Source organism: Tympanuchus pallidicinctus, unplaced genomic scaffold (assembly GCF_026119805.1).
Source record: "Tympanuchus pallidicinctus isolate F22 unplaced genomic scaffold, pur_lepc_1.0 scaffold8, whole genome shotgun sequence".
In the NCBI taxonomy this organism is placed as follows: domain Eukaryota; kingdom Metazoa; phylum Chordata; class Aves; order Galliformes; family Phasianidae; genus Tympanuchus; species Tympanuchus pallidicinctus.
In genome coordinates, this window is record NW_026294802.1 from 39,083,221 (window position 1) to 39,110,329 (window position 27,109).

Consider the following 27,109-nt stretch of genomic DNA (forward strand, 5'->3'; position numbering starts at 1 on the left):
CCAACATTCAATACAATTATTCAGGTGTGGCCTTGCAAGTGCAGAGCAAGGATAACAATCACTTCCTTCCATCTCAAGTATATGCTGCTACTAAAGTATGTGATGAGCTGTTCTTTTGTCCAGGTTGTTGATGAATATTTTAAATGCTATTGGTCTCAGCATCAGCCACTGAAAAACGCCACTTGTTAGATTTGCAGTCTTTAAGTTGATGGTACATTCATTTTCCTTACCCAGTCTATACTCCACTCATCCAGCCTGTATCAAGTGAATTTGTTTTCAATACTAGGAGAGATTGTGTTGCAAACCTTGCCGAAAGCAAGGTAAACATTTTCAAATGCTCTCATTTCATCTGCAGAACCAGTTATTTCCTCACAGGGGGCAATCAGGCCACTTACGCAAAATCTGCTTCTGGGAAGTCTATTCTGGCTATTCCCAACTGCCTTCCTGTCCTTCATCTACCTGGAAAAGCTTCCCGGTTAACTTATTTCATAATCATTCCAGGAACTTAGGTTAAAAATCAGGTGTTTTGTTGGTGGTTTTTTTTTAACTCTCTTCTTTTGCTCTTGGATCTTTTACTTTCCCTTAAGGAAAACTCCCTGGTGCTATTTATTGACAGGAAGAATCCACTGAGATGAGGGAGGCTGCCTGAGAACTGTTCCACTGACAACTGCCCAAACTAACAATTTTGTAGTACTGATGTCACCCTTAGTCAAGGCACACAAGGCAAATGTCTACCTAAACCTAATGCCCTGATTATTTCTTGGCAACCAACTGAAGAATGACATTGGTGAAAGTTGGTCTCCGCAACAAAACATGAACGAGCCCCAATTTAGCATCCTCTAAATAGAATTAGTTATAGTGGGATGCTTCTATCAAAACAGTGAGGCAGCTTTCAGAAATTATATTAAGGAGCCAAAAGATCATTACAAGCCATATTGCCAACACTTTTCCCTCATCCCATACCCACATACAAAAATACACACATACAAGTTTACATGCCTCATGGTCATATTTTGTGCGGTAATTAAGCAAGCTCAGCATGAAATTAAATGGCAGCTTGCTTCAGTGAACAGGCTGTTCTACCAAACCAAAGTTCTTTTATCTATTTCTTAATTAGTTTCAGAGAGAAGGAGGGATCTTTTATCACAAGTTTTTCAATCAGACTAATCTACTGTGACATATTAACTTCCATCAAATGATTGTGGGTCCTGATTAAAAGGTACTATTTGGTTTTCCCTGATGACCAAAAAACATTTTTGTAAGAAAATGTTACGTGCAAGAAAACATCAGGTCTAGTGTCTAAAATACAGTCAGGGCACTATGCACCATAAATGCCAGCCTTTCTTGTGTTCAGTGCCAGCCCTTTTGTCTTCCACACTACCACATCTCTTAAGGACCCACATCATCACTGTCTTCTTCTGCCAAGTATGTGACTCTTTGAAGTCTCTCAGTGCCCGCCATGCCCCGGTCAGAGCGGTCACAGCAGAGCGGCTTGAAGCACTTCACTGCTTCAACACCACAGAGACGTTACTTTAGAAGAGCTCCCATCTCCTGCCAATATAGGAAGCTCAGAGAGTAGGAAAAACTTGCTGTCGGGGAAGAGTGAAGAACAGAATCTGCTAAAGACTCTGCTCATGGCCTCCCGTAAGAGCTGCTGATCTGGACCAGGAAGGAACTGATAGGTTTTCAGAGCACTGACTCCTGCACTCAGTTCACTTTGTGCAGTTGGGAACTTCTGACCAAAGTCATGTCAAGAAAGCCGCCTGTCTGTAGATACTGCAAGCAGTAACACGCTGCAAAGACAGGGTAACCCCTGTATCAGTATCATTCGGCACCCCACATTTGCCAAGGAGAAAGGTGCCCTAATTCTGCCGGGGACATCGCTTTGGGGCTCTTGAGAATGTTCTTCAACAGCCTCTTGGTGCAGGAATGACTTCTGAAGTACTGCAGCAGACCGAGGTTTTGGGACTGTGTGCCAGGTCAGATCTGAGGGCTGCAGCAGCAATTGCACAGCTTGTCTCTGCCCAAGCCTGGAGCAGTGGTGCAAGCAGGACAGACAGTGGTGAAGAAGGGGCCTTGCTTTACTCCTGTGTCAGTTCTTTTGTTTTGCATCGTCTGGCCATAGCCTGAGCTGCACACAACCTGCAGAGGCCTGGCCTGGTCAGGAGTTGTGCTGATGCGCCAAGCCAGTGCCAGGTCTCTGCATGCTTCCATAAGAGGCCTAGGCCTACATGACTAGCACGTATTTATAAATTTTTCACCAGAGAGATAAGCAGCACAAATGTCATGTTTCACATCACATTTGAGATCTTGGATGTTCTCTGCCACACCTGTCTTCACTGTAACTGACTAAGGACCGCCCTGGGAAATATCAGTGTGATTATGTCCTTTGGCTAAGCATCAGTTTCAGTGGAGGAAATTTCCTAAGATCTGGTGCAGAAGGAAAACAGAGGCCACTCATCCACATTCTCCATGACCATACATTTGTCCTGAACACAGGAGACCCAAGTTCAGGTCTTTTAAGGTAATAATTCAAAGGATAGATTTGAACTTGAATGGCTCACAATCTGCAGTGAGTTTCCAAACTAACAAGCACTAAAGCACCAGTCAATGCCTGGCCCACTGAATATTCAACACCAAACAGAATGGCTCCAAGTAGATAGAAAAAAAAATAGCAAAATGGACTTTTTTTGCCAGCAATTAAAAAGCACTCACCTGGGGTATGGCTTTGCCAGTCAAAATAGGTCATTAAAGTGGCTATCCTTTATTTTTATTACAATTTCCCCAGGGGTCAGCCTCAGACCTAAAAAAAGCATTTTCCAAGGTAACATTTATTTTGCTCTTCGGAGTGGGATTCTTATTTTCTTTTCAGTAGACGAGGCCTCACAGCAGTGTCAGGCATGACTCTTTCCTCCTGTCTCGTGAAAAAACTCCCAGGCCAGCCCACATCAATAGACTGCATTACTGTTACTCCCCGTCTACCCTTCTCCCCTTTTACTCCCTCATAATATGCCGGTTCTTTCATCTTATCTTAAGCTGGACTGTAAATGGGTCAGGGCAGCACTGTAGCTTCCTAAATACCAATGTAGTCCTAAGCACAAAAGATCCTGACCTTGGTCTTCGGACACCACTATCACAATACCAGAAGGAATAATATTTCATCCAGGTCTGAGATGTGAAGGCAGCTTTTCTGTGTAGGGAGTGCACTTTTCATGCTGTCATCTTTAACAGAGTTTGTTCTTCTTTGGTCTGAGGAATGTCATTTTAACAGATTTGTGCATTTTTTATTATTAAAATCCAGTCACTCCTTTTTGAGGGCTTCACTCCCTCAGCCATAATCACTTGCAAAACAAAATATTTGAGATGCCTTTAGTTTGTGGATAATATAATGTTCATTTTGTATAAACAACAGGATCACATAATGCTTTCTTTCTTGTGAAAATTATGCAAAAATCTAAACAGGACCAGCAGAAATTATTCCTCAAACATTTGGATTTTAAGAAGTCCTTATGGGCTGTGTGAGTAGTAGTGACAGGAGATTTTATCCTTAAACATTATTATCCCCCCTTCGCTGGCCTGTCTGTCAAACTCCCATTTACATGAATAAATCTGATATACACATATTGACTGGTCAATGTAAACTTGTATTAGTCTGTTTTATTTTACAATTGTTGGTTTGTTTTTTTTCATTAAAAACATTTTCTAAGGTAATAAAAGCCCTTCTCCCTAATTTTTATGAGGATGTTATGTAATATTAAATTGATTTTTTCTTTTTTTTTTTTTCCCAAGGGAAATTATATTGATTCAGAAGCTGTTAAAGGAGAGGTGCTAAAAGTTGGAAATAAAAGCTGTGAAAACCTTCTCTTGCAGTCAGAAACAATTTTGTGCACAGTTCCGAGCGATCTCCTGAAATCCAACAGTGAGCTAAATATAGAGGTGAGGCAGCTACAATGCACGTGTGATATTAATATCACCTAATTATCAATCCCAGTGACACTATTGAATTTACAAACTTCAGATATAAGCCCAATCCTCTGTTTTCAGAGATATCTCCATCTCAGTCTCTGTTTGTTTGGGATGGAAATTCTAATAATGTCAACTATTTTAAAAGCAATATTATCATTATAATTGCCATTACCAGTTTGTATAGAGACTTTTGGAGCCTCAGGCACAAAGTAGAACCTGAACTAAGGACCACAGAAATAAAACGCTAGTTCTTAATCCAAAGACAAGTGATGCCATGTGGTAAAGAACAAGAAATTGTAATGGAGTGGGTTTTCTTAGGAGCTCATAAGTCTTTTTTTTTTTTTTTTTTTTTAAAGACAACAAAAAACTGTGATACAGACAATAGGATTGGATTTCTGAAATATTTTTTCCTCTTTTATACAGATATAGGCTCATTAGTTTTGCAAGATGCAGACACTGAGACCAAATGTTTGAGTTTCATCTTTGTTCTCGAGTCATTCACAATTCTACCGCAGATTTAAATTGTAGATCCACTGATTCATAGAATAGAGCAAAAATCTTTCAACATGTCTGTATTTTTAAAAATATAAATATGTAAAATCACAGGGAGGGGGAATTTCATTTTAACAAATTAAATTTGTTGAGCATGGACTCCAAGTCACTGAAAACAATGGAAACACTAACATTAGCAGTCATCTAAGTTTGACCAGGATCATAGTCTGTGTAAACTCTTTGGAACAGGGACCATCGTTTTGTTCTGTGCTTTAATGGCACTCATCTCAATGAGACTCTGTCCTCTGAAAGATGTTTTTATGTGTTACTACAATCTTAGTAAATAGTAATTATTCGTTTTAATGCACTAAATGTTAATTTATTTTAATGTACATTTGCTTTGAAAAGTAAGAAATCAATATCTTGGGCATATCAGACAAATTGTAGAATGAGGTGCAGCTCCCTTCTGGCACATCTGTTTCTCAGATTTGTAAGTGCCTACTTTCAAACAGTATTTGCTCCTATTTTACATTCTGTACCTATTTGTATTTTACATACTCAATCTCATTCAATCTGTTCTACTGCGTGACAGTAGGCCATAACCTCTAAGCAGCACATATGTGCGACACGCATTCCATATGTAGAAAAGGGCACAACACAAAGGGGTTAAATAAGGTTTCTGCTTGTTTACTGGCAAGGAGCCTCAGAAATTGAAGTCTGCCCAGCGAACAAGAAAATTTGCTCTTTTGACGGGCAAATCCATCATTACAGTACCCAGAGGAATGAATTCCACAGGAGGAGGAGAAAAGATGGCCAAATGCATTCCAACTGACTGAGCTAGTGCCGTGTGATCTGAAACAGTTTTTCCCTGTTAGCTGCTTGGTGTTTTGCTCAGTTGTTGATTTGGGGGTTGTTGTTTTGTTTTGTTTTGTTTCTTTAAACTGTCGACAAGCTAGAAGCTGGCAAGGGACAGCCTCACGTGACCTTGGGAACTCAAATGCAGGCATGCTGTCAACAGAAAGACAGTTTGATGTTACAGACTGGCTATGCCAAAAGGACACATATCAAAGACAGTTGGGCTTTTTTTTTTTTCATAAGCATACATCTCAGCTCATGTATCCATAGGCCTATCCATTCGAGTGAATGTATGAATTTGGTATTTTTAATCTGATAACAACATAACCCTGTTGTGCAGTGTGTGTGTGAGAGAGTGCTGTGTGTGTGGGGTGGCACATACTTAGCTGTGTCCCCACCAGAGCTCCTGAAAGCAAGTAAGGCATCACAAACACAAAGATCTGTTTTCACAGACACCAATAAAATCACTTCTGCACTGCCAGTGTCTTATCTCAGTAGAGCATCATAAAATTGAGATGTATTTCATATGGGATATATCAGTTTATATTCAGTACTAACAATCTATTTCTTACTTGCCTTTTGAAATCGTCACACTACGTTTTTTAATTTGTTTTTGTTTGTTGTTTTTTTTTCCAGTGGAAGCAAGAAGTTTTGTCAACAGTTATTGGGAAAGTGCTGATCCGGCAAGATCAGAATTTCACAGGACTGATTGCTGGAGTTGTTTCAACATCTGTTGTAATTTTTATCTTTTTGGTATTTTTTCTCTGGAGAAGGAAGAAGAAACAGATTAAAGGTCTATCATAGTAAACTCCAATCAATCATTCAGTTGTTATACCTTAGATTTTTTTAAAAATCATTAATTTATGCTCTGATTAAGTGCTGTGCAGTGCCCCTCTGTAACCTGTGAGCTGAAGTTTCACAATCTAGTTCAATGTTTAGATGCATTTCAACCCTTGGCTGTTGCCTGAGCTGAGTGAAGGGCCGCACTGTGCCTGAAGGGGGAAATTCTGAGTTATTAGGGAAACACAGTAACTTCTTTTTCTCAGTCACCCCTACAAGAGGGGCAAGTAGATGGTGCACCCGGAACCACATGTTCTTCAGCTTCCAGTGTCCTTGTAAGTCCCCACACTGAGCCTAGGTTGTGCAAGACAGAGCACTGCAGTGTCCTGTTCACTCAAATCAGGACCTAGGTGAAAGTTTGCCTCCTTTCTGGCCCCTGTGTCTGACTTTCCTTCCAGTGGAAACTGCTGCAATATGCAAGTGGGAAGGAGGAGGGAGCTGCTATAGAACCAGATTGTGTCCTGATGTGATGTCACAGTGCAGTCATGAAGCTGTCCCAGAGGCTTCAGACCTCCCTTGGATCTTTCAGTATGGCCAAGAATGAGACACTAACGCATTACATCAATTCTTGTCCTAGTCAAATAGCTGAAGTTCAGGTCCTGCCTATATTTGCCTCAGACACAGCTGACCTTTTTCCTAGCTGGGAGGAACATCTAAAATTAAACGAATTACTAAGTTAATGTTATCATTCAGTAAACATGAGAGTGTTACAATATTTTTCTCCTTCCCATTCAGATCTGGGAAGTGACCTGGTGCGCTATGATGGCAGAGTGCACACTCCTCACCTGGACAGGCTGGTGAGTGCAAGGAGTGTCAGTCCAACGACAGAAATGGTCTCCAGCGAATCTGTAGATTACAGGTCAACATTCCTAGAAGGTATGTCTGTACTATGAATCTGTGCTGATGATACCATTTTATGTATCTTGCTGTTCCTCTGCCTTCAGATTGCAGCCATTTGGGCTGTTTGACCATGTCTCCATTGTACGGGATTATCACGTGTTCACAGGTTCACTATTTGAACTGAGCTTCTCAGGTGCTTCCCAAAATTAAGGTGAAAAGAATTTTTACTTTTAGTCTACTTCATTTTCAGGAATTTAACAAACTATTATTAGTAGAAGCTCACTGTAAGCATCTTCCACAATTAATTAGGAGCTAGTGGATCTAATGATTTTGTATTATCATGATGTTTGCCAGACTATGATGAAATCCAGTCTGAAAGCATGATTTTAAGGATGGCAAGTGGTTTTAATTTCAGCGTGTATCAATGACTTTATAGAGTCATTATAAAGCAGATCTGTCAGCTCAAATGGAAAATGAAACTTTTGTAAACTGGTATTCTTTGGTCTGTTCATCGCCCTTCTATAAATGGCAAGTTCTATCACCTAGAAATATTCAGTTTAAAACTTAAGATAAAGGGCTGTGCCGATTGTCACAGTTCAAATGGAGATCCATGTGTGCTAGGATGCCAGCCTCAGAAAACACTGTGTTCCCTGGCAGGTCTAGGAGTATAAGGGAAGATTAATCCTGTGCTAAATATGTTTCTGTACTATGTAACACCATTTTAGAGTGGACATTCTTCAGAAGAGAACTCCACTGCTCTTACCAAACCACTTCAGAATGAACTTGTCCTTTAAGAAATGTGGAGTCCATGTCCTCTGATTTCCATTAAACAGATTTAACTATTAGGATCTACTGCATTAAGATATTTGAGATATCACAGATTTTTCTTAGTAGTTGGGCCAGTTTCCAGCTTCCTTTCTGATTTTATATTTGCTGCTGACAGCTGGCACAGGAAGCTTCTTGACTGAAAGATTCCTGAAGGAAAGAAAAGTCTGTGCCAGTGTTAGAAGGGAAGGTGATACAGGAGACAAGACTGTGCAAAAATCCTTAATAGAACATAAATCTGCAGTGATCCCAGGGCCACTGTGCACTGGCAAAGCACCACAGAGAATGAGGTTTGTTCACCAAGTGTTGCCATAAGGGCATTCACTTAATTTACCATAAAAGAATAAAATGACAGGAATATTTTAAGACAAGCACACTTACATGCAGGAGCTATAAAAATTAGTTCACGACCATAGCTAATTTTACCATGGCTATTAAATAGATACTTGCTTTTGGTGACATAACTGGAGCTTGTAAATGGAAGAGTTTTTGGCTTTGCTTCCAGGTAGAGCAGTGGTGAGTTTTTCTCATTACCTTGTGTGGCAACAATGCTATGTGAATACCTCCCAGGTCTTACACTTAAATATATAAACCATGTCTGTGCAATAAAATAGCTAATAATTTCTGTTGTTAAATTTATTCCCCTCTTTTCTTTTTGACCTTCTGCTAAATTCTGTTCACAGATTCCACTGGAATCATTCCAAACTGAAATTAGTGTAAATTAAACTTATTTCCTTGATTCCATTACATAGAATGCCAGGAAAAAAAATCCTTTAAACAAAAGGAATTTAACATACTTAGACACAATGTTGACAAAAATAATTTTCTCAAATAAATACTTCTTGCTTGACTGAAACATTTTAATTTCTGCTATTTTGAATCAGCTGGCTCATGTTATTTTCATGAGTAGCACCAACTGTATTATCTTCAGGAGCTACAGGATATGAATCACCTCTCGGCATTTCCCTGGTTGAATATTTACCAATGGATAAATATAGCTAGTCACCAGCAGTTTGGAAACCTGCATGAAAAGTAGAGTTACCTACCAAATTAAAACATGACAGTAGGTTTCGTGTTTTTAATTGTCCACTACTTCCTTCTCCCCCATCTCTATCATTTTTCCCATTTTAATTCTATTACTCACAGTTACTAGAAACTGCCCTTGGCAAGAAGTGACAAGATCTTGTTCTGTTCCTTTCTAAAAGTGGAAATCTTGTCCATTTGCTTTCATAAAAGTAGAGCTGAGACAAGTGTAAGTTTCTAGTGACATGGTTTCCCTGGAGTCTGGCAGATTAGCAGTGCTTATTTTCATTTTCCTTTGTGAGAAAATCTTTTGCAAAAGCAAGCTGCTTTCATATGGTAAAGTCAAACCCTTGCTTATCAGTGAAAGAAAACTTTTCATTTTCTAGGGAAAAGCCTGAAAATACTAAAATATTTTATGTTCATCTTGCAGATCAGTTCCCAAGCATGTCTCAGAATGGATCGTGCAGACCTGTCCAATATCCTCACTCTGACCTCTCTCCAATTCTGTCCAGTGGGGACTCAGATTTAGCCAGTCCTCTTCTTCAAACGAACGTCCACATTGATATCAGTGCCTTAAATCCTGACCTGGTCAAAGAAGTCCAGCACGTTGTTATTGGTGCTGATAGCCTGATTGTACATTTCAGCGAAGTAATAGGAAGAGGTGGGTACTGTGACTGCAAACTGTTGGGTTTTTTGCACATCCAGTCATCATAAACCACTGTGAATCAGGTATCTACATGGGAGTTTTTCAAGCTTTTTTCCTCTTATGGCACAGCATCCTGTACACCAAATCAAGAGGACAGCCAAGGGGGTTCTCATTTTGAAGTCATGTGAAGGGTTGTGTGCTAGAGTTGGAGAAGACCACAGAGAGGGGAAGTAGCCTGACATTTAATGAGATTCCTTTGAACTCAAGAGACTTGCTGATACCCTTCAGCTGCCTCACTCTTGCCTTCTTCCAGGCCACCAAAAAGCTCAGTCTGATCTATGAGGCTGCAGAAAGGGAGTGAAGCTACAGCAGAATACTGTACAAGCCGAAGGTGTGTGCCTAACTGGCAGGAGGTGCCAAGGAGGAGGCATCAGTGAGTCTTAAACTCCTAGCATGAGAGCTGTGTGGGTTGCTCCATGGCACTGAAATCCCCTCAGTCACTAAGTGCCTTCAGTACATGGATGTGTACATGTACATGTTCTCCACAAGTTTCCCCCAGCTTTGAAGAGTTCACTGTTTTCTTTTACTGAAGTCTCTCTCTTCCTCTCCATTCCTTGCTCAACCCAACAGCAAGTTGAGTAAGTCTCCCATTTTTTCTGTTTTTTTCCCATAATCCTTATTTCTCTACATCTTCTTATGAATGAGTTCTCTCTCACATTCATAGCCCAAGTCAATATTTCTGTTAATGACATTTATTAAAATCTATGCTGTTGAGTACATATGAATAAACCAAGTGGAAACTGGATTTTCAGTACTTCTACAGATCATGCTCAAGAGATCTGTTTTTGAGTACCAGAATCCTGATTACAGAACTGTAAGTGATATTCCTAATGTCCTCTCTGCAGGAAAATAGCCACAAATCAAACATACAGTCAGTGTGTTTCCCTTCCATGTATTACACTTCATCATCCCCAAAGCAAGGGTGGGCCTTTTGCTTTTCTTTCTTGTTTCAGAGAAGGCCAAGTAATTTCCCATTTTTTAATGCTGAAAAATATCAGGAATGACACCAACATAATTAACCTGTTTTAATTTTCACCTCCATAACTAGAAATGGGCCAAACCCAAAAATGTTTCAGACACACCCAATCCAAGCTTTAGGATTTGTGCCCAGGCTCCAAACAAGCTGTGGTCTGATGGGATTTGAGTTGTTTTTATAAAACAAACTTTATATTAATTTTACCCCAAGCCAAAGTCAAAGCCAGCTGGGCTCCAACCAGCACTTATGGCTGGAACCTAGTAAAAATAATCTTGTTCTGTCTGAAGAACTTGCAAAAAAAAAAAAAAAAAAAAAAAAAAACCAACACCTATTTTGTTTTTTGACTGCAAATATTAGTGTCTTAAAAGTGCCCATTAAATAGTACATCCATGAAGAAAAGTCACCATTATATGTACATAATTTGATCTGGATTATTTAATGGATGTGCCTGAAGCTTGAAGTTCTCTATGCTTCCCAAACAAGTCAACTCACAGTAGGTCTTTCCATTCTGCAGACTATTCAGTTTTCTCGACAGAAAAACACAGGTTCAGAAGGATTTTTGTGTCCTTACCAGCTTATTTCACTGCTTAGTCTGTCAGCAAGAAGGCAAATTGTGCTCATCATTTTTAGTGATATTGTGCACTAGAAACGAGACCACAGCAGAAACAACAGGCTGCCTCCTACCAATATGGCTAACTGTGGAGTGACTCCCAAACCTTTCATGGCCAATACACCACTTTTAACACTCAACGTTTTCCATGAAATAACAAGATCAGAAAGATTATAAGCCCACAGAGCCTCTTTATTCAAATTGCCATTAAAGATACATCACAGCTGTGCAGGTTAAACCAGACCCTTGGAACAGCTGATGCAGTGGTTGAATCAGCTCCTTCTAACTGCTGCTGCCTTGCGCCTTCCAGTGCCCCCGTTCAACTCTGTCCAATGGGACAGTATGGTGGGAATGGGCTGATGTATTGCTTTGTGTGCATGGTCATTAACAAGAACATGAAGCAGCTGTGGTGCCAGCCTTGTCATTATTTAGATACTTCATCTAGGACAAGAAATATCAATTATGTTGCAGATAGTTTTCATTTATGTAATGATGGCTTCATGTAATGACTGTTTTATGTGTTAGTTCCAGTTAATATTACAAGTGTTGGGAATTGCACAGAAGTAGAGTGTGATCACTTTCTTAAAGTTTAATTGCTACCCAATGGAAAATATCAGAAGACTAATTTTACTAAAGCTAATCTTGCTCATTTTTTACACAGGTCATTTTGGGTGTGTGTACCATGGAACACTGCTGGATAATGATGGCAGGAAAATTCACTGTGCTGTGAAATCGCTGAATAGTGAGTTACATGTTTGAGAGTGCGACAGTACCATAATTCCAAAGACAACTATGATGATCTAATCAATTACAGTGAAGTGTACTGTCACAAACAGAAATTCCCAGTTGCAACTGGATTAAATTTATCTGTAGGGCAGCTCCAGTGACTTTAGATTACTATTAGGCATTGCTATATATTTATTCATTGAATGAAATGTCCAAGTTTTTCCTCTACAAAGAATAGGATAGAGAAAAATGAGGGAAATATAGTGTCATTTTTTATTCTACTGACTCCTTGAGATTTGCTTTTGGAAGTTAAATTGATAAGCAGCAGGCAAAGATGCTGGAAAATCAGGAAGAGACTATAACAAAATTTATTAAAAGCTTTACTGGAGTCTTGTTATGCAATTCATACTAAACAAAGGAGAAATTAATTAAAATTAATTTAAAAATTTGAATTAAAAACAGCACATTTGGTCATTGTAAAAGAACTATGCACATAGCATAGCTGCAATGTGGGAGGTGAGGAGCATATTTGTAGCTTCTCATTATCAGTTTCATTTGTGCAATGACACTGTACAGAAATGAACTGTAAATTTATTTTTTTTTAATTATTACATTTTAATGCTGAATTTCTTAGGAATTACAGACCTGGAAGAAGTAGCTCAGTTTCTGAAAGAAGGAATAATCATGAAAGATTTCACTCATCCCAACGTTCTGTCACTTCTGGGAATCTGTTTACCCAATGAAGGATCCCCCTTAGTGGTCCTTCCGTACATGAAACACGGAGACCTTCGAAACTTCATTAGGAACGAGACTCATGTAAGTACGCAGTGATGTCAATGGAACATTAATCAAGTCTAGTCACACCCAGACCCAACACTACAGGTTGATAATTACATTAGGTATGCAACTTGCTGCTGTTACTACACCTTAACCTTTGGCACTTGCCTATGCTGGCAGCGAGCCCAACCACAGCGCTGCCACTCCTTCCCTTCCCCCTCAAATTCCTTTCTACAGTGTTTCCCAGAAATTATCAGCAATAAGTATTTCTCATTTCCCATCCATAAGCCTCTTCATAAACAAATGTCTTTATGAGATTCAAGTAAAGGGGCCCAACCATCTGCTGGTTTAAACTTGCGTGTCTCCATTGACTTCAGTACAGCTGTCAGTTGTTACCATATGCTCTTCCAACTTCAAGGTAAAGGATCTTCACAGCCAGCTAGAGAATGTCACACTCCTGATATCAATTTTTTTTTCTTCTTATCATAACAAAGTAAACCAATAATTGTTATACAAACTGTGAGTACTCTCTTATCAAAGATTTTCTTAATTCTTATTGAGATTCTACAGTTTTCTCACATGGGCCTCACTGGCCCACGTTACCAGGACATTACCAGATCTTTCCTCAAGTAATCTAAGCCGACTTTATATTGTGGTATTCACCCATTTCACAGTGCTTGGGCAATAGAAAGTGATTTCTGAGCCAATGAGATTTTGCTCTTGATTCCTAGTAGCCAGGAATTTAAAAATTAAAAATAAAATAGATAATTTTTTTTAAAAAGAAGGCATTTTGGAGAATTATTGCAGGAGTTAAGCTTTGTAGGGTAGGTACTTCTTCTCTTTTGAACTTATTTCATTCTATGAGCACCAGGAATCTTGTGTGTGAGAAGCTCTATGTGTCTTCCTGAAATGAACAGAATAATAACCACAGATGAATAGGATTGTTGCACAGAAGAAAATGGTATGGAACAATGCCAACACAGTTATCTGCTAGACCTTACTACTTCACAGCAAGTTGTGTTGTTGGATAAAAGAATTACAGGTTTATTTTTATATTTATTTCCATATTTAACTTTTTTTCTGTAGGGTCTCACCAGAGTGTTGTAGACCAGCTGTTTGCAGGAAATGTTTCCCTGAAAGCTGCTAAGGTCTCATCCATCTTTTCCTTAGCATCATACTGATGATAGCTTGCACTTATTTTGCCCCAGATAAGATTCTCCTTTTTTGGACATTTCCAGCTGACAAGCTCCAAGTTCACAGTATTTTCTACTGAGTTACATGTTATTACTCTAAGTTCACAAACGTGAACTGATATACATATGTGAATTCTGTGTATCAGCTGTACTGTTGAGGTTTCAGCACATTGGTCCACTTCCCAAGTCATGCTACTTATGCTGCAATCTCCACTCTTCGGAGTCTGTCAGTCCTTTTCATCTCCTCAAGCATGTTTCCTCAATGGATACAAGAATCTGACCTAAACTTTAGGCCATTTTATGATAAGCACTAAGATACCTTGCTCAATCTGGTGGCAAGATATCTGAATCAAAAACTGAAAGTCACAGCAACAAAAAACAAAACAAAACAAAACAAAAACAGTCTACTATTCAGGTTTCTGCATTCATTGCATTACAAACATTTATATTTTACAGAATCCAACAGTTAAAGATTTAATTGGATTTGGTCTTCAGGTTGCAAAAGGGATGAAATACCTTGCAAGCAAAAAATTTGTCCACAGAGACTTGGCAGCAAGAAACTGTATGTAAGTACAAGCATCTATTTCCAGCACATTATCACACTCCTTTGTGTAAGGCAGATAGAAGAGATAAATAGAAGTTTCTGGGATTCTCCCTTTTTAGTCAAACTAGATTTTTTCCACCATTCCACAATTACACTGATGTTTGTCTTGCATACTGCTGAGCTACTCATCTTGCTAAAGACTCGCTCGTTACACATAAGCTTTTTGAGTGTGGGAAATAAGGAAAGTTGAGGTGAAAGTGAAGTCTCTCAAAATCATTGGTGAGAGAATTTAAAAGGCATCACCTAAGGGAAGTTATACTGCTGCTGTCTCAACTTGCTGTGCTTTCACCCAACCTCTTCAGAAGCAGCACGTCTCTGCAGCCGCACCTAGCAGTAGGGAATTTTGTGAGAAAAACAGGAACACAGAAACAAGTGAGACTTCTTGACAGTAATTTTTCATTATATGAGTGTAAGCTTAATTTGGCTCAATTGCATACACTAATTTACATTTAAAATTGAGTATGCAAAGAATCTTACCAGTCACTGCATAGCTAGGCAGTTCAGTTCACACAAAGTCTAACTGATACAGTAGTTGCCAATAGTATTTTGCTGATTCATCACCTGTGTTGTGAACTAATGAGATACAGCATTAAATATTAGAGTGTTGGGGTTTTTTAATATGTGGTAATTTGGAGCTCTGGCTGCAAAAAAGGCTTTTTACCTATGACATCAAATTTCTTGTTCTTTTTCAAAGTCTGCGTGCTTGTGTAGTTGAATGGCCTCTGGAAAAGCACATTTTCTTGCAGCTGCTGTTTAAGTATCAACCAATGTGATTTTCAGCCTTTCTAAGAACAAAGGAATGACATTAATGGATAAAAATCTTGGTTCATATAATCCAAGTCCAAAGTATAGCAATGGGACACTTTCCTCTGAACTACTGCCTCTTTCTTATGGGAGGAGGAAACAGCTATCAGGGTATCTCAAATTGCCAACTGAATGGCTGCTTTTGTACTTTTATGTGGCTCAGCACTTCAGAGCCTGGAGAGCTGCTACCACATGGGAGGAAGATACAGGGTTGAAGACCCACATTCCTCAGCAGACGTGGGGAATTCAGCATTCATAAACAAAGCTCCTTCTACACTGGTGAAGTCAGATTTTCAAAGTCAGGAAGCAAATATAGTCCCTACAAATACTTGACTATTCTACAAGATATGCAGGAAACAGCTATGGCATAGTTACCCTCCTGCTAACCCATCAAACTTGCCTTCTACTCTCTTCATTGCTAATAGCTTAGTTATTACATCAGTAAATACAGCAGATTGTTCTTTGCCATTCAGAGAAACCTCAGCAGACTAAAGAATTGGCCAAACAGAAATCTCATAAAGTTCAAGAGAGATAAATGCTACATGAAAAAGCTGAGACAGCTGGCGTTGTTTAGCCCGCAGAAGAGAAGGCTCAGATGGTGATGGAGGTCATCCATACACATAAATATCTGACATGGTGGAGTAAAGAAGCTGGTGTCAGATTCTTCCAAGTGGTGCCTAGTGACAGGCCAAGAGGCAAAAGGCCCACACTAAATACATGAAATTCCATTTAAACATAAGAAAGACTTTTTTTTTTTTTTTCCTACAAAAGTGGTTATAGACGTGCACAGGTTGCCTAGAAAGATTTTGGAGTCTCCATCCTTGGACTTACTCAGAACTCAACTGGACATGGTCTTTGGCAAACTGCATCAGCTGACCCTGCTTTGAGCAGGGAGATTGGACTAGATGATCCTCAGAGGTGCCATCCATCCTCACCCCCCATCAACCCCCAAATAGGCACTTCCTGCAGCTAGGCCTACACATAATGAAGGATAGGATTAAGCATGCCAACCCCCCTGCTCTGTCTGTTCTTTGTCAATAACACTGCTTATCAAGACATACTCCAAACTTAGGAAGACCAAAGCTAGGGAGATCTGTTGAAATGACTGAGTTACAACCTCAGCAGAACTCTGCTTATGCCACCATTCTTCACCAGTACCCATCTCATTACAGTCACACATTCTTAGTGACAGGATTGCATTATTAGATATGAGTAGTCACTGAGATAATGATAGGTCCTTCCTTATCCAAACTGAGAGTGAATAAGAAAGGTGATATATGGATTTGGAAATAAAAATGAGAGGTTTCTAAGGTTACAGAAGAAGAAATAGCTGCGGAAGAAGTGACGTAACAGCCAGCCAGGATATATAGGCTATTAGCAAAGTTTTTTTCTACAAAGTAATTGTTTTAAGAGAACTGTAATTTGAGTTCTATTATAAAAATAATATTAGTAATTTCCTGAGTTCATTCACTGTTGTTAAATGCATATCAAGTTTTGTTTCACTGTAATATTTGTTAATAGTTCCAAGATAAAATACTGCCTTCTAGACTCACAGTCTCAAAAATGCAAGTCACTCATTATAATCAACCATCATTGTAAATGCTGTCTGCTCAGATGGAGATAACACTTTTTGTCATTTCTTCAGGTTGGATGAAAAATTCACTGTCAAGGTGGCTGATTTTGGTCTTGCTAGAGATGTCTATGATAAAGAGTACTATAGTGTGCACAATAAAACAGGAGCTAAACTGCCAGTGAAATGGATGGCTTTAGAAAGTTTACAAACTCAGAAGTTCACAACAAAGTCAGATGTGGTAAAGTACAAATATATTTGTATTGCTTATTAATTTCTCTCCTGTCACTTTCTAGCATTTAATGAATGGACTGACTTCAAACCAAAACTTGTATTTGAATTTAACTTTAGTTCATGTACAGTAGGAGACTGTTTTTATATCCAGCAAAGACAGATGTCCCAGGCACAAAGCAGCAAGACATGACCTGACTGTGTTACTACTCAGTAAAAAATTAGAACTCAGAAAAGAATTAGGAATTTAATTCCACTTCAAGGTACATTAAGGAGCCAAGTTGGAGCTGATCCCTGCTATAGGAGGGACTCTACAAAGCTTGACCAAGCAGCTTAACTTTGATATCATAAAATGCAATGGGTCACAAAAAGATTTTATTTGCTCTATAAATGCTTACCTTCTGCCTACAGCAATCTCAAGTACTACCTGGCCATTTAAAAGAACAAATTATAGGGTGAAGTCATTAGTTGGCTGGATCACCTTGTATTTTAGCTCTCTTTTCAGTCCAGATCCAAATTAGCCTGTGATGCGTAGAATTTTCACCACTTCAGTACTTATTTACACAAAGTCAGTCAGATCATCAGATCATGTAAATTGGCAGCACTCCATTAACCTCAAAGGATGTCTGCCAGTTTTTACCAGCTAAGTAGCAGGCCTATAAGCTTTTATTTTCTTTCATTTATTTACTTGAGTTTCTCTGGCTCTAACTTAAGTGGCTCCTCGAGTCCCTACTGCATTTATTAGCCCACTTAAAATGAAGCTGAATGCAGTAAAATAATAACTTTTCAAAGGGAAAACTAATGCATTTGAATGTTTATGTGAGTCAAACCATGTTCTAAAACTGGAATGTAAAGCTCTCCAAGCCTATCACTTGTTATTTATTTCTTTGTTTTCTTAGTGGTCCTTTGGCGTGTTGTTATGGGAACTTATGACAAGAGGGGCACCACCTTATCCTGATGTAAATTCTTTCGATATAACTGTTTACTTATTACAAGGAAGAAGGCTGCTCCAACCTGAATACTGCCCTGACCCACTGTGAGTAAATAGTTTGCAAAACCTTCTGCAACTGCTGATATTGCAGTAACTTCTGATATTACAGTATATGAGACTGTGGGGTAGAAGAGGTGTTGTTTTTTTTTTCCTTTTTTTATTATTTCATAATTGAACACTTCTTTTGTTTGGATGGCAGGTATGAAGTCATGCTGAAATGTTGGCATCCAAAACCTGAGATGCGCCCGGCATTTTCTGAACTTGTTTCAAAAATATCAACAATCTTCTCCACTTTTATTGGGGAACACTATGTTCACGTCAATGCTACTTACGTCAACGTGAAGTGCGTTGCTCCCTATCCTTCCCTTCTATCAACACAAGACAATACAGACATGGATGTAGACACATGACGAGGATGTCTGAAATAGAGGAAAATCCATTCTTAGTTGTATGAGCAGAAACTGAAACATTTTGTCCGCTAGTTTTTACTGCCCGATCTTTGTGAGAACACTGTTGCACATGTTTATGTTGTTGCCCAAGTTGCACTAGAACAAGGACGTGATATCATCTTTTTTTAAGGCTATGGGATTCTGTAAACCATCACAGTAATTTCCAAGTATTTGGACAACTGCATCAATTTACTAAATAGAGATATTGTGTTCTACCAACCAGAGCTACTTCTCACTAGTTCTCATTCATGTGTGCTGAGACCCAAGAACAAAGATTCATCATCAATGCCATGAAGGAGAACGTAGAATACCAATCAGAAAAGCTGGAAGGACTATTATTGTTGCATGTACTTTAGGATAATGAGCAGTGCAGAATGGTTTTTACGTAAAGACAAACCATGAAATGTACAAGAGTTTAAAAATATATTTTCCTGCCGCACAGTCCAAACTTTGGATTTTTGCACTATGTCAACAAGGTTTTTCAGAAGATAGGCAGCCAATAGCGCCAGCTTCGTGGTAAAAGTCAACAGCAGAAGTCAACATCACAGTAAAATAAGTGCACAGTAAAATAAATAAGTCAGCCTTGCCAGGCCTCTGGTGTAGTCAGACGGTACATAAAATGAACAGAAAAGCATCCAGCTTAAAGCATTCCTAGTGTTAACTCTGTTCCAACATTTGATAAATCTGCAGATATCTCACTGAAAAAAATGCGCAGCCTCCAACACTTTCAGTAAAGAAGTAACTGCTCTCAGAGATGGAAAACTTGAAGGCGCCCATATTAAATGCCAGGCTAATCCCTGGGAGACAGTAACATGGGCTGCGTTATTCTGGAGAGGAAGAGGAGACAGGCAGGCAGGCTGGCAAACATACAGAGCTGCTGTCTGATGAGTCACACAGCGAGCAGCTGAAGGTGTGCCACCTATCCTTGGGTGGAGCTGCCGCCAAAGGTGAGTAAAGAGCGGAGGTGTTGCAGCCAGCCCTGACCTAAGAGAATGCCATAGCAAAAATGTTAATCACTTTTTCACAGCAGCCCTAAGGAGCTCAGAAGACTGATCAAAAGAAGAAACAACACCTTTATGGCCCCTTATCTTTTCTTGGATCACGCGACCCAGTGAGTTGTGATACCTATTTTTGTTTCTAAGTTATGCCCAGAAAAAGAAATGAAAAGAGAGAATGAATAAACTTTCATTCATTAGAGAGAAGTACTATAGCTTTAGGGCAAGCATCACATGTCATTTCTGTTCCTGTGGAATTCTGTGCATACTACTGTATAGCTTGTTTAGAATAGAATAGAACTGGGTTTGTTGGTGTAAACACATAAAGTATTCTATTTTTATATTAAAAAAAAAGTTTATTTTTAATGACATTTACAAAGTTTGGTTAGGCCACAAAATACTGCACTGTGAACATTTCAGAAAATGTATGTCAGCGTACGTGATTCATAAATAGTAGCAACCTGAAAAAGAATACCGTGTAAATACTAGAAAGGAAAAGAACTGACTGCAAACACACTCCACCCTACCCTAAGTGTAATATCTCCATTGCTGCAAGCCAGCCATTTTAAGATCTTCAAAGAGAGGTAGTGTGGGTAAGGAACTGATATAAGAGAGATAATGTTGTTCTTGGGAGACGGCGTTATAAATGAAAGATTTATAATGAGGGCAGAGTGTGTAGGCAAACTATGAGCAGATAATATTGTACTGTGTTTCATCACCACTTTCATTTCAGAAGCAAACTTTCATGTCTGCTGAGAGCAATACTAATTGTAGATTGCTCAAGGACAAAAGGCTTTGCTGCAGGCAGAAAAATCATCTCTATGGTTGTTAAAACAGCTAAGGAAATTTAGATTTGGAGAAGATACTCCAAACTTGTACATACCTGCTTGAGGAACGCTGCAATGTGAAACAGATGACATTTTTACTATTTATGAACTTTTGCTCAATAAGGTTAATGTTGTGTCTGGGACACCTGTAAGAATATGTGACTCTGGTAAGATTTGATGTTAGTAAGTTCATATATCGGCAAAAGAGCTGAATGGTACTTATGTTTATAGTTGTTGTTATGACCTAATAAACATGTTACTAAAATGAACTTTTGTAATACTTTCTGCCCTGAGTGCTGTTATTACTGTTAACATTAGACTATTAAGCTGGTACAAGTCTGCATGTTTTTCCTGACTGAGGCTGGAAGAGCAACCAATGGAACTGGTTGAATGAAAGAGAGCAAAAGAGAGGAAAACTTGGAAACATAAAAACGGAGAGCGCTCTGATAAATCAGCACGCAGTTCATCACTGCAGTACTATATGCTTCAAAGAAAAGTGTGAACATTCTGTAGCAAACAATTTTGGCAGCCTGTTTGGTTGGAAAGTCTACTCTCTATTCACAGACCGCACCCAAATCAGCCATGAGCCACAAGAAACTTCAAGCAAAAAGTGCATCTGACCCCATCGTGGCCAGGAGGATCGTGGTCATCCATCACCTCGTACCAAGCACCTCGTTCCTATGGGGTGCTCCGTATCTGTGATGTCTGAAGAGAGAAGGCACCCCAGTTCCTCCAAAAGCCCTTAGTTCTTTTGGAGGAACAGGAGTCAGCCCCACTCTTCTCCTCTGTGTTTTCTAGGGGGCAAATTAGACATCTCCCACTGAACTCATGGTTCGCTTCTGCGAACAGAGTTCTGAGTGGGTACCTGCTGTAGGGAACCTGCTTTGGCAGGGGGGCTAAACTCGATGATCTCTGGAGGTCCCTTCCAACCCCTACAATTCTGTGATTCAGTGATACCCAACAAACACTGCAATGTTCAGTGTCCTGTGCTACCCATGAGCACGGCAACACTGAAAGCTGCTTCCTCCCACCACTTACCTGGCTGGCATTTTATACTGAATTTACTCAGAAATACTCTAATGCACAAAGTCAAACTGGTTACAAACAGCATTTATATGCTCTTATAATTTCAAAGCATTGAGGAAATCACTTTTTTTTTTTTTTTCCCCAGACTTCTTTACTTCTTAACGTAAAATATATTTGTTTGTTTTCATCTCAAAACGTTGAAATATTTTTGGGACAAAGACATCAAAAATAGCAGCTCTTCTTTGTGTCGCAAGCCCAATGCAACCAAACGGTCTGATATTTTTATTCTATTTATTGACATCTAATTTATTTGCCAGTGCATTTCCAAAGTTGCCCTGGAAAGCCAGTAAAACATCCCCAAGTTTTTACTGCAGCCTGTTTTTAATAGCAGGGTCTTCAGCATAAAACAGAAAAATAATGATCTGAACTTAAATACCAGATTTGTAACACATTCCTCCGATTAATTCTCATGACTGCAAGGGATGTCATGTACTGCATCTGTGAAAGAGTCAACAGAATCACAAGCCTCCCATGCTCAGTTTCTCATCCCAGTAACTTTGTTTATAGCAGGTACACCCTGCTTCAGATTCTCAGCTGACTTAAACCGGCAGCAGTCCCCTGACATCAATGTTAACGGGATGGCTCATGGTCAAAGAGTTACGTAAGAGACACCCAACGCAAAAGCCAAGAGATGAAAAAAAGGGAGGGTATATTCACCACACAGAAAATATGCTGTTGATTTCCCCCGAAAGTTTTAATTCATTACTAAGTCAACAGTTTTAAACAATTCCCTCTATTAAAGGGAGTTTTTAATACATCTAACTACATTAAAAGTTTCTTAAAAAAATAGTACATTGTATAACTGGGTCTTTAAGGTTTTGCATATTACAAACTTTTTGTATCTAGTGTTAAAGTCAGCCATGAAGAGCAGACTTAAATGGCTTTTGTAAACAGATAAAGAGAAAAGGTGCATTACAATCTCTGTTACAGAAGCAGGATCATTGAGCAAAGGTAAAGCGGCATGCAAACAGTCATAAGCCTTGAAATTAACCTCTCCTTTCAAAAATGCCATCTCTGGCATTAAGCTATAATATTATATCTCAGGCAGAGATAGAAGCTGATAAATGAAATACAAATCCTAATGAGGTTTTTACTCATTAAACCGAACATCTCTTCCTCAGACATTCCAATTTCCATTATTTTAACAAATAGGTCATGAACTAAGTATTCCGAGCATCGAAGAAAGACACAGGAAATTTTCAGGTTTTGCCAGATCTGCTAATAAAAACATTTACAAGAAATCCTGATCTCATAAGCAGCAGGGAGAGCCCAGAGCAACTTGATGGATGCAGCTGACACCAGCACGACTGTGAGCAGCATCTGGCCCACGACCTGTGCTCTGGGACATTCACAGGGAGTTTGCCTTTTGAAATCCCCCTTCACCTGCTAACACTGACAGTGCAGCCACCCCTAACAAGCATGCCAAAAGGCTGTTCTTCCAACTGAGCTCAGGCGTTGTGGCCATTCCATGACCTCCTGAGGGACAAGGTGGCCCGGAGGGACTCTCCCGGATGCGAGGCCATCAGGGCAGGGCAGAAGTGAGGCTCCGACATGCAGACCAGGCTGGGCTTTAAGTTTTTCAGTTGTCAGTTTATTTGAGAGTAGATGGAGGGTGAGAGACACATTCTAATTTTTTTCCTCCTTCTGTCACTTCAGCTCATCCTTCTCAGCTCTGAATTCAACACAGGGAAGCAGGTTGGCCTCCTGCCTCAGCAACCTCACAGGATCCAGCAAAGGAGCAGGGATATATGTAGGAATTAAAGCAAATATAGCCAGAAACTGTATGTTGGACCTTATATGATTTCGGTTATATAATCCAAGCTAGAATACCAAAGAGGAATGATTCATTTAATCTAGTTTTGTTGTGTTTTTTTTCCACTTGGGGGTAAGTGCTGTGCTGCAGCCTGGTGCCACCTCACTGTAATTCTGACCATTTAACAGAAAAGTTTTCCTCGCTTAGGCCTCCGAGGCCCTATGGGTCTCTACAAATACTATATATTAATATTTACCAGACTTCCAATAACCAAGCACACACTGAGCTCCTCTCCAATTTAAATGACAGCCGAATATCCTCTTTTTGAACATAAAAAGTGCCACTGCCAAAAACTTTAGGGTGCATGACCAAACATGGACACCTCAGCTGCCGCGAGCCTGCGGCTCTCTGTGGCTGCTGGCGTACGTTGTGAGTTTGACAAATCTGAAAACAAACACTAAAAATATGGTTTGAAATTCAGTTAGCAAGGAGGAAAGGACTTCAGACACGGGTGCTGCAATCTGTCTTCTGTAAGGCTCAGGAAAAAGGAAAAGGCAATTGAAGAGAGCTGAGCTGTGGTCTGGTGAAACTCATGGATATGCTGTGAAACTTGAGGCAAACACAGAGTGATGTGAAAACAAGCACACCTGAGTCAGCAAACAGGACACAGCAAGGAATGAGTCACAGCCAGCCCCAGTCACATGCTGGTGGTTTTCTCAAACGCACAAGAGGTTACTGCTGGACAGCCAGCTTCAGAAGTCACAAACATTCTGTAACTTTTGCATTTTATAGAGCAGTGTAATGAAACGAATAGCTCCTGTTCTGGAAACTTATCTACTGAACTCGGCTTTCGTATCAAACTGCTGGCCAAGCAGTGCCACAACAGCCACAACAGGACCAGGAGTACTTCCCTCTGAGTTCAGCAGATCAGTAACTGTATGCATGCTCCAGCACTGCCTGTGTCCTCCGTGCATCTCTGCGGCACTGACCTGTTGTAGCTATTCAGAACCTTTGGACATCAGCTCTGAATCAGACAGAAAGAGGGGAAGGGTTTGTCAGGCCCACACAGACCCCAGTAGCACTTAATCATGCTGGTGAAATGAAAACAAACTCACCTCACTGCAAGTGTAAGCCTTGGCTGCTGAATGGAATGCAAGTAAAGGGCATCTATAGCAGCGCTACTCCTGCTTCTTTCTGTGAAGATTGAGTTTACCCAAAAATATCCTGGAAAACTAACAGTATGTCTGCAACATACACAGTTCTGAACTGTATTTGCTAGGTATCCTGATATTAATTTAGAGCAGCACGGTTTTTCTAAGATCATTAAAAAATTACTGAGTGAATTATTTTAAAGTATGTTTAAGTCTATATCATAAATCTAAGAGAATGAATATATTCAAAATAAATCTGTCAGCTTACTTGGATAAACAAAGGGAAATCCCTTCTGTTAGCTGTTCCAGGCATCTTGAAATAGGTTTTGTTTCTTCTTAAAATTGAAGTGGTTTGGAAAGAGTCCAGGCAAACTCATTTGGGGTTATCTGTCAGAAACTACAGAGTTCTCTGCAGTACTTGAGGGATCTTTCATCCACCAGAACTGATCTACCAAGTACTTCATCTTCTTTCTTGTCTTTTGTTCTTCATAATCATAGCGTCATAAAAAAGGGTTGAAAAGGACCACAATGATCATCTAGTTTCAACCCCCATTATGTGCAGTTGCCAACCAGCAGACCAGGCTGCTCAGAGCCTCATCCAGCCTGGCCTCGAATGCCTCCAGGGATGGGGCATCCACAGCCTCCTTGAGCAACCTGTTCCACTGTGTCACCACCCTCTGAGTGAAAATCTTCCTCCTAATATCTAACCTAAATCCCCCCTCGTCCTATCACTATCCACCCTTGTAAACAACCATTCCCCCTCCCGTCTAATATCAGAAAGCATCACAATGTGAAGGTTCTCTGTGCCAATATCCATCCAATATTATGGTCTGTAGACAATGCTGAATAGGAAGACAACATCTGAATTGTGGTGATCAATACAAACACATCCTTATCGGTGGGCTGAACAAACTGATATCAACACAGCACTCCTCCCATGCACTCTCTTCTGAAGTTTCTGTAGTACTCACCATCATTGCCTTCAAATTTATGTAGTCTTACATTTTAGTGTGTAAAACATGAAATGGTGTTAGAATAATAACTTCACTGCAGGGAAATTGGTGGCCATGAGGGTTAAGAGCCCACGCTGAAAGCCACTAACAAATGTCCATCCTTAATGTAATGCTTTTTTACACTGTATTTTTCATACTGTGCCTATGCACCACTCTGCTGAGCAGATATCATAAAAGAGACCCACTCATTCATAAAGTACAACATACATGAGCAATACAATGGTATCTTTCAGACAGGATTCAGACTGTCATGTCCTCATTTTAGTGAAAACTAAAGAAGTCTCTACCACCTGAATGACAAACACAGGAACATCCATACGTTCAGTCACAACCAGTAAATCAGAGACCACAATGAGACCAGAGAATTTTAATGCTCAATCTACTCAATGATATTTTCTACAGAAGTTTAAAATCACTCCTCCCCACCCCGCTGCTTAGTTATACACTACCCCTAAGAGCAGGGTCAGATTTTATGAGCAGCATTTCTGAAAGCTGGAAGAGCCTTCTCTGGAAAGAAGCCACCTGCTTGAAGCGCTCAGCTCCTTTAGATCTGAAATGCTTCCCAGTGTTTTACTTCCCAGATGTATTACAAATCCCAACTATTTAAGCATTAAGTGATGGACTGGTAGAATCTCAAGGGAACTTCTATTTAGTGCTAAAGCATGGCTGAGATGTAGACTGCGTCAGTCAGAGACAGAGAGCACTGCTGCTTTGCTTTATCTGCGGTTTGCGATGCCACTGTTATATTTTTCATGTACATGAAAGGTATCCAAAACTTTTGATGTTTATGTTGTTGAATGAGTTTTCTTTAGATATGGAGGGAATACATAATGCATCCTCTCACAGATCAAAGCTACACTAGAGAATGTGAGCGCTGTCCCTCACTCTACAATATTTATATTTCAAGACAAGGGGATACTGATAAAAGGCAGCTTAAAGAGGCAAATGCTAGTGCTGTGATCAGCTGAGATAACGTCAGTACATTGTTCAGCGTAGAGCCATTATCCAATAACAGGCACAAAGGCAAACAACTCAAAAATCAATCACTCTGAGAAAGACTGGTTGAGGAAATTAACACCAAAATCATCCATGATTAAGAAACACTGCAATACTGGCAGAATTCCCCAGTAGAAATATCATCACCAAAGCCTCCTTCGTCCCTCCTTTTTCTGCTGCTTCTAATTGAACACTGCTTTGTTTAAGCAGCTAGTGGTAATTTTCTCCCACTACGATAAGGCCTAATGCCAAGAAAGCAGACCAGAGAATGAGCAGAAAGGACCGATTTAGGAGATGGGAGCTTCCCTTTGTAACCACACTGGTAAATATAATAAATACTACTGCCTAGTTTGGAAACTGGATTCTTTTCATCAATACATTTCAGAGCACTCCAACAGACATGTAGGGCTGGAGGAAATGTCAGAAAATGACTTGGCCCACCCTACGTCACTCAGACCAGATGAATGCACATAAGCTGCTTTAGCAAATGCTTGTCTAGCGTGTTTTCTTAAAAAATAACTGCCCAAGCTACAAGGATTTCAAGACCTCATTGTTTGTGTAGCCCTAATGCTCTCCTGGACAGCTTTTCCAGATCTCCCCTGCTGCATAAGGGTTAGGGTCAGGGTTCCACCTTCTGTTTTGCCTAACTCTGCCTACATAGCAAACAAACAACCACCACATTTGCAGAGAACTTTTGACAGAGTATATCCCATATTAATCTTTTCTAAGGTAAAAGGTTTTCAACTCTCACTTATATGCTGTCTTTTCTGAACAAGTTAGCTTTCTTCTTGCTCCCAGTTTATCCACATT

General features: G+C 39.7%; 1 protein-coding gene across 4 annotated transcripts in view; it reads left to right on the forward strand.

Annotated features, from left to right (window-relative positions):
• The window catches only part of MET (MET proto-oncogene, receptor tyrosine kinase), an 89,671-nt gene extending 69,102 nt beyond the window's left edge, over positions 1 to 20,569 (forward strand). For all 4 annotated transcript variants that reach the window (XM_052668434.1, XM_052668436.1, XM_052668437.1 and 1 more), the window contains exons 12-21: positions 3,790 to 3,936; positions 5,950 to 6,106; positions 6,889 to 7,029; positions 9,272 to 9,502; positions 11,795 to 11,875; positions 12,494 to 12,675; positions 14,286 to 14,395; positions 16,883 to 17,048; positions 17,938 to 18,074; positions 18,229 to 20,569. In XM_052668434.1, coding sequence (XP_052524394.1) covers positions 3,790 to 3,936; positions 5,950 to 6,106; positions 6,889 to 7,029; positions 9,272 to 9,502; positions 11,795 to 11,875; positions 12,494 to 12,675; positions 14,286 to 14,395; positions 16,883 to 17,048; positions 17,938 to 18,074; positions 18,229 to 18,439 — 1,563 coding nt within the window. In that variant the 3' untranslated portion in view covers positions 18,440 to 20,569. The remainder of the gene's footprint in view (positions 1 to 3,789; positions 3,937 to 5,949; positions 6,107 to 6,888; positions 7,030 to 9,271; positions 9,503 to 11,794; positions 11,876 to 12,493; positions 12,676 to 14,285; positions 14,396 to 16,882; positions 17,049 to 17,937; positions 18,075 to 18,228) is intronic.
• The last annotated feature ends 6,540 nt before the right edge of the window (positions 20,570 to 27,109 follow it).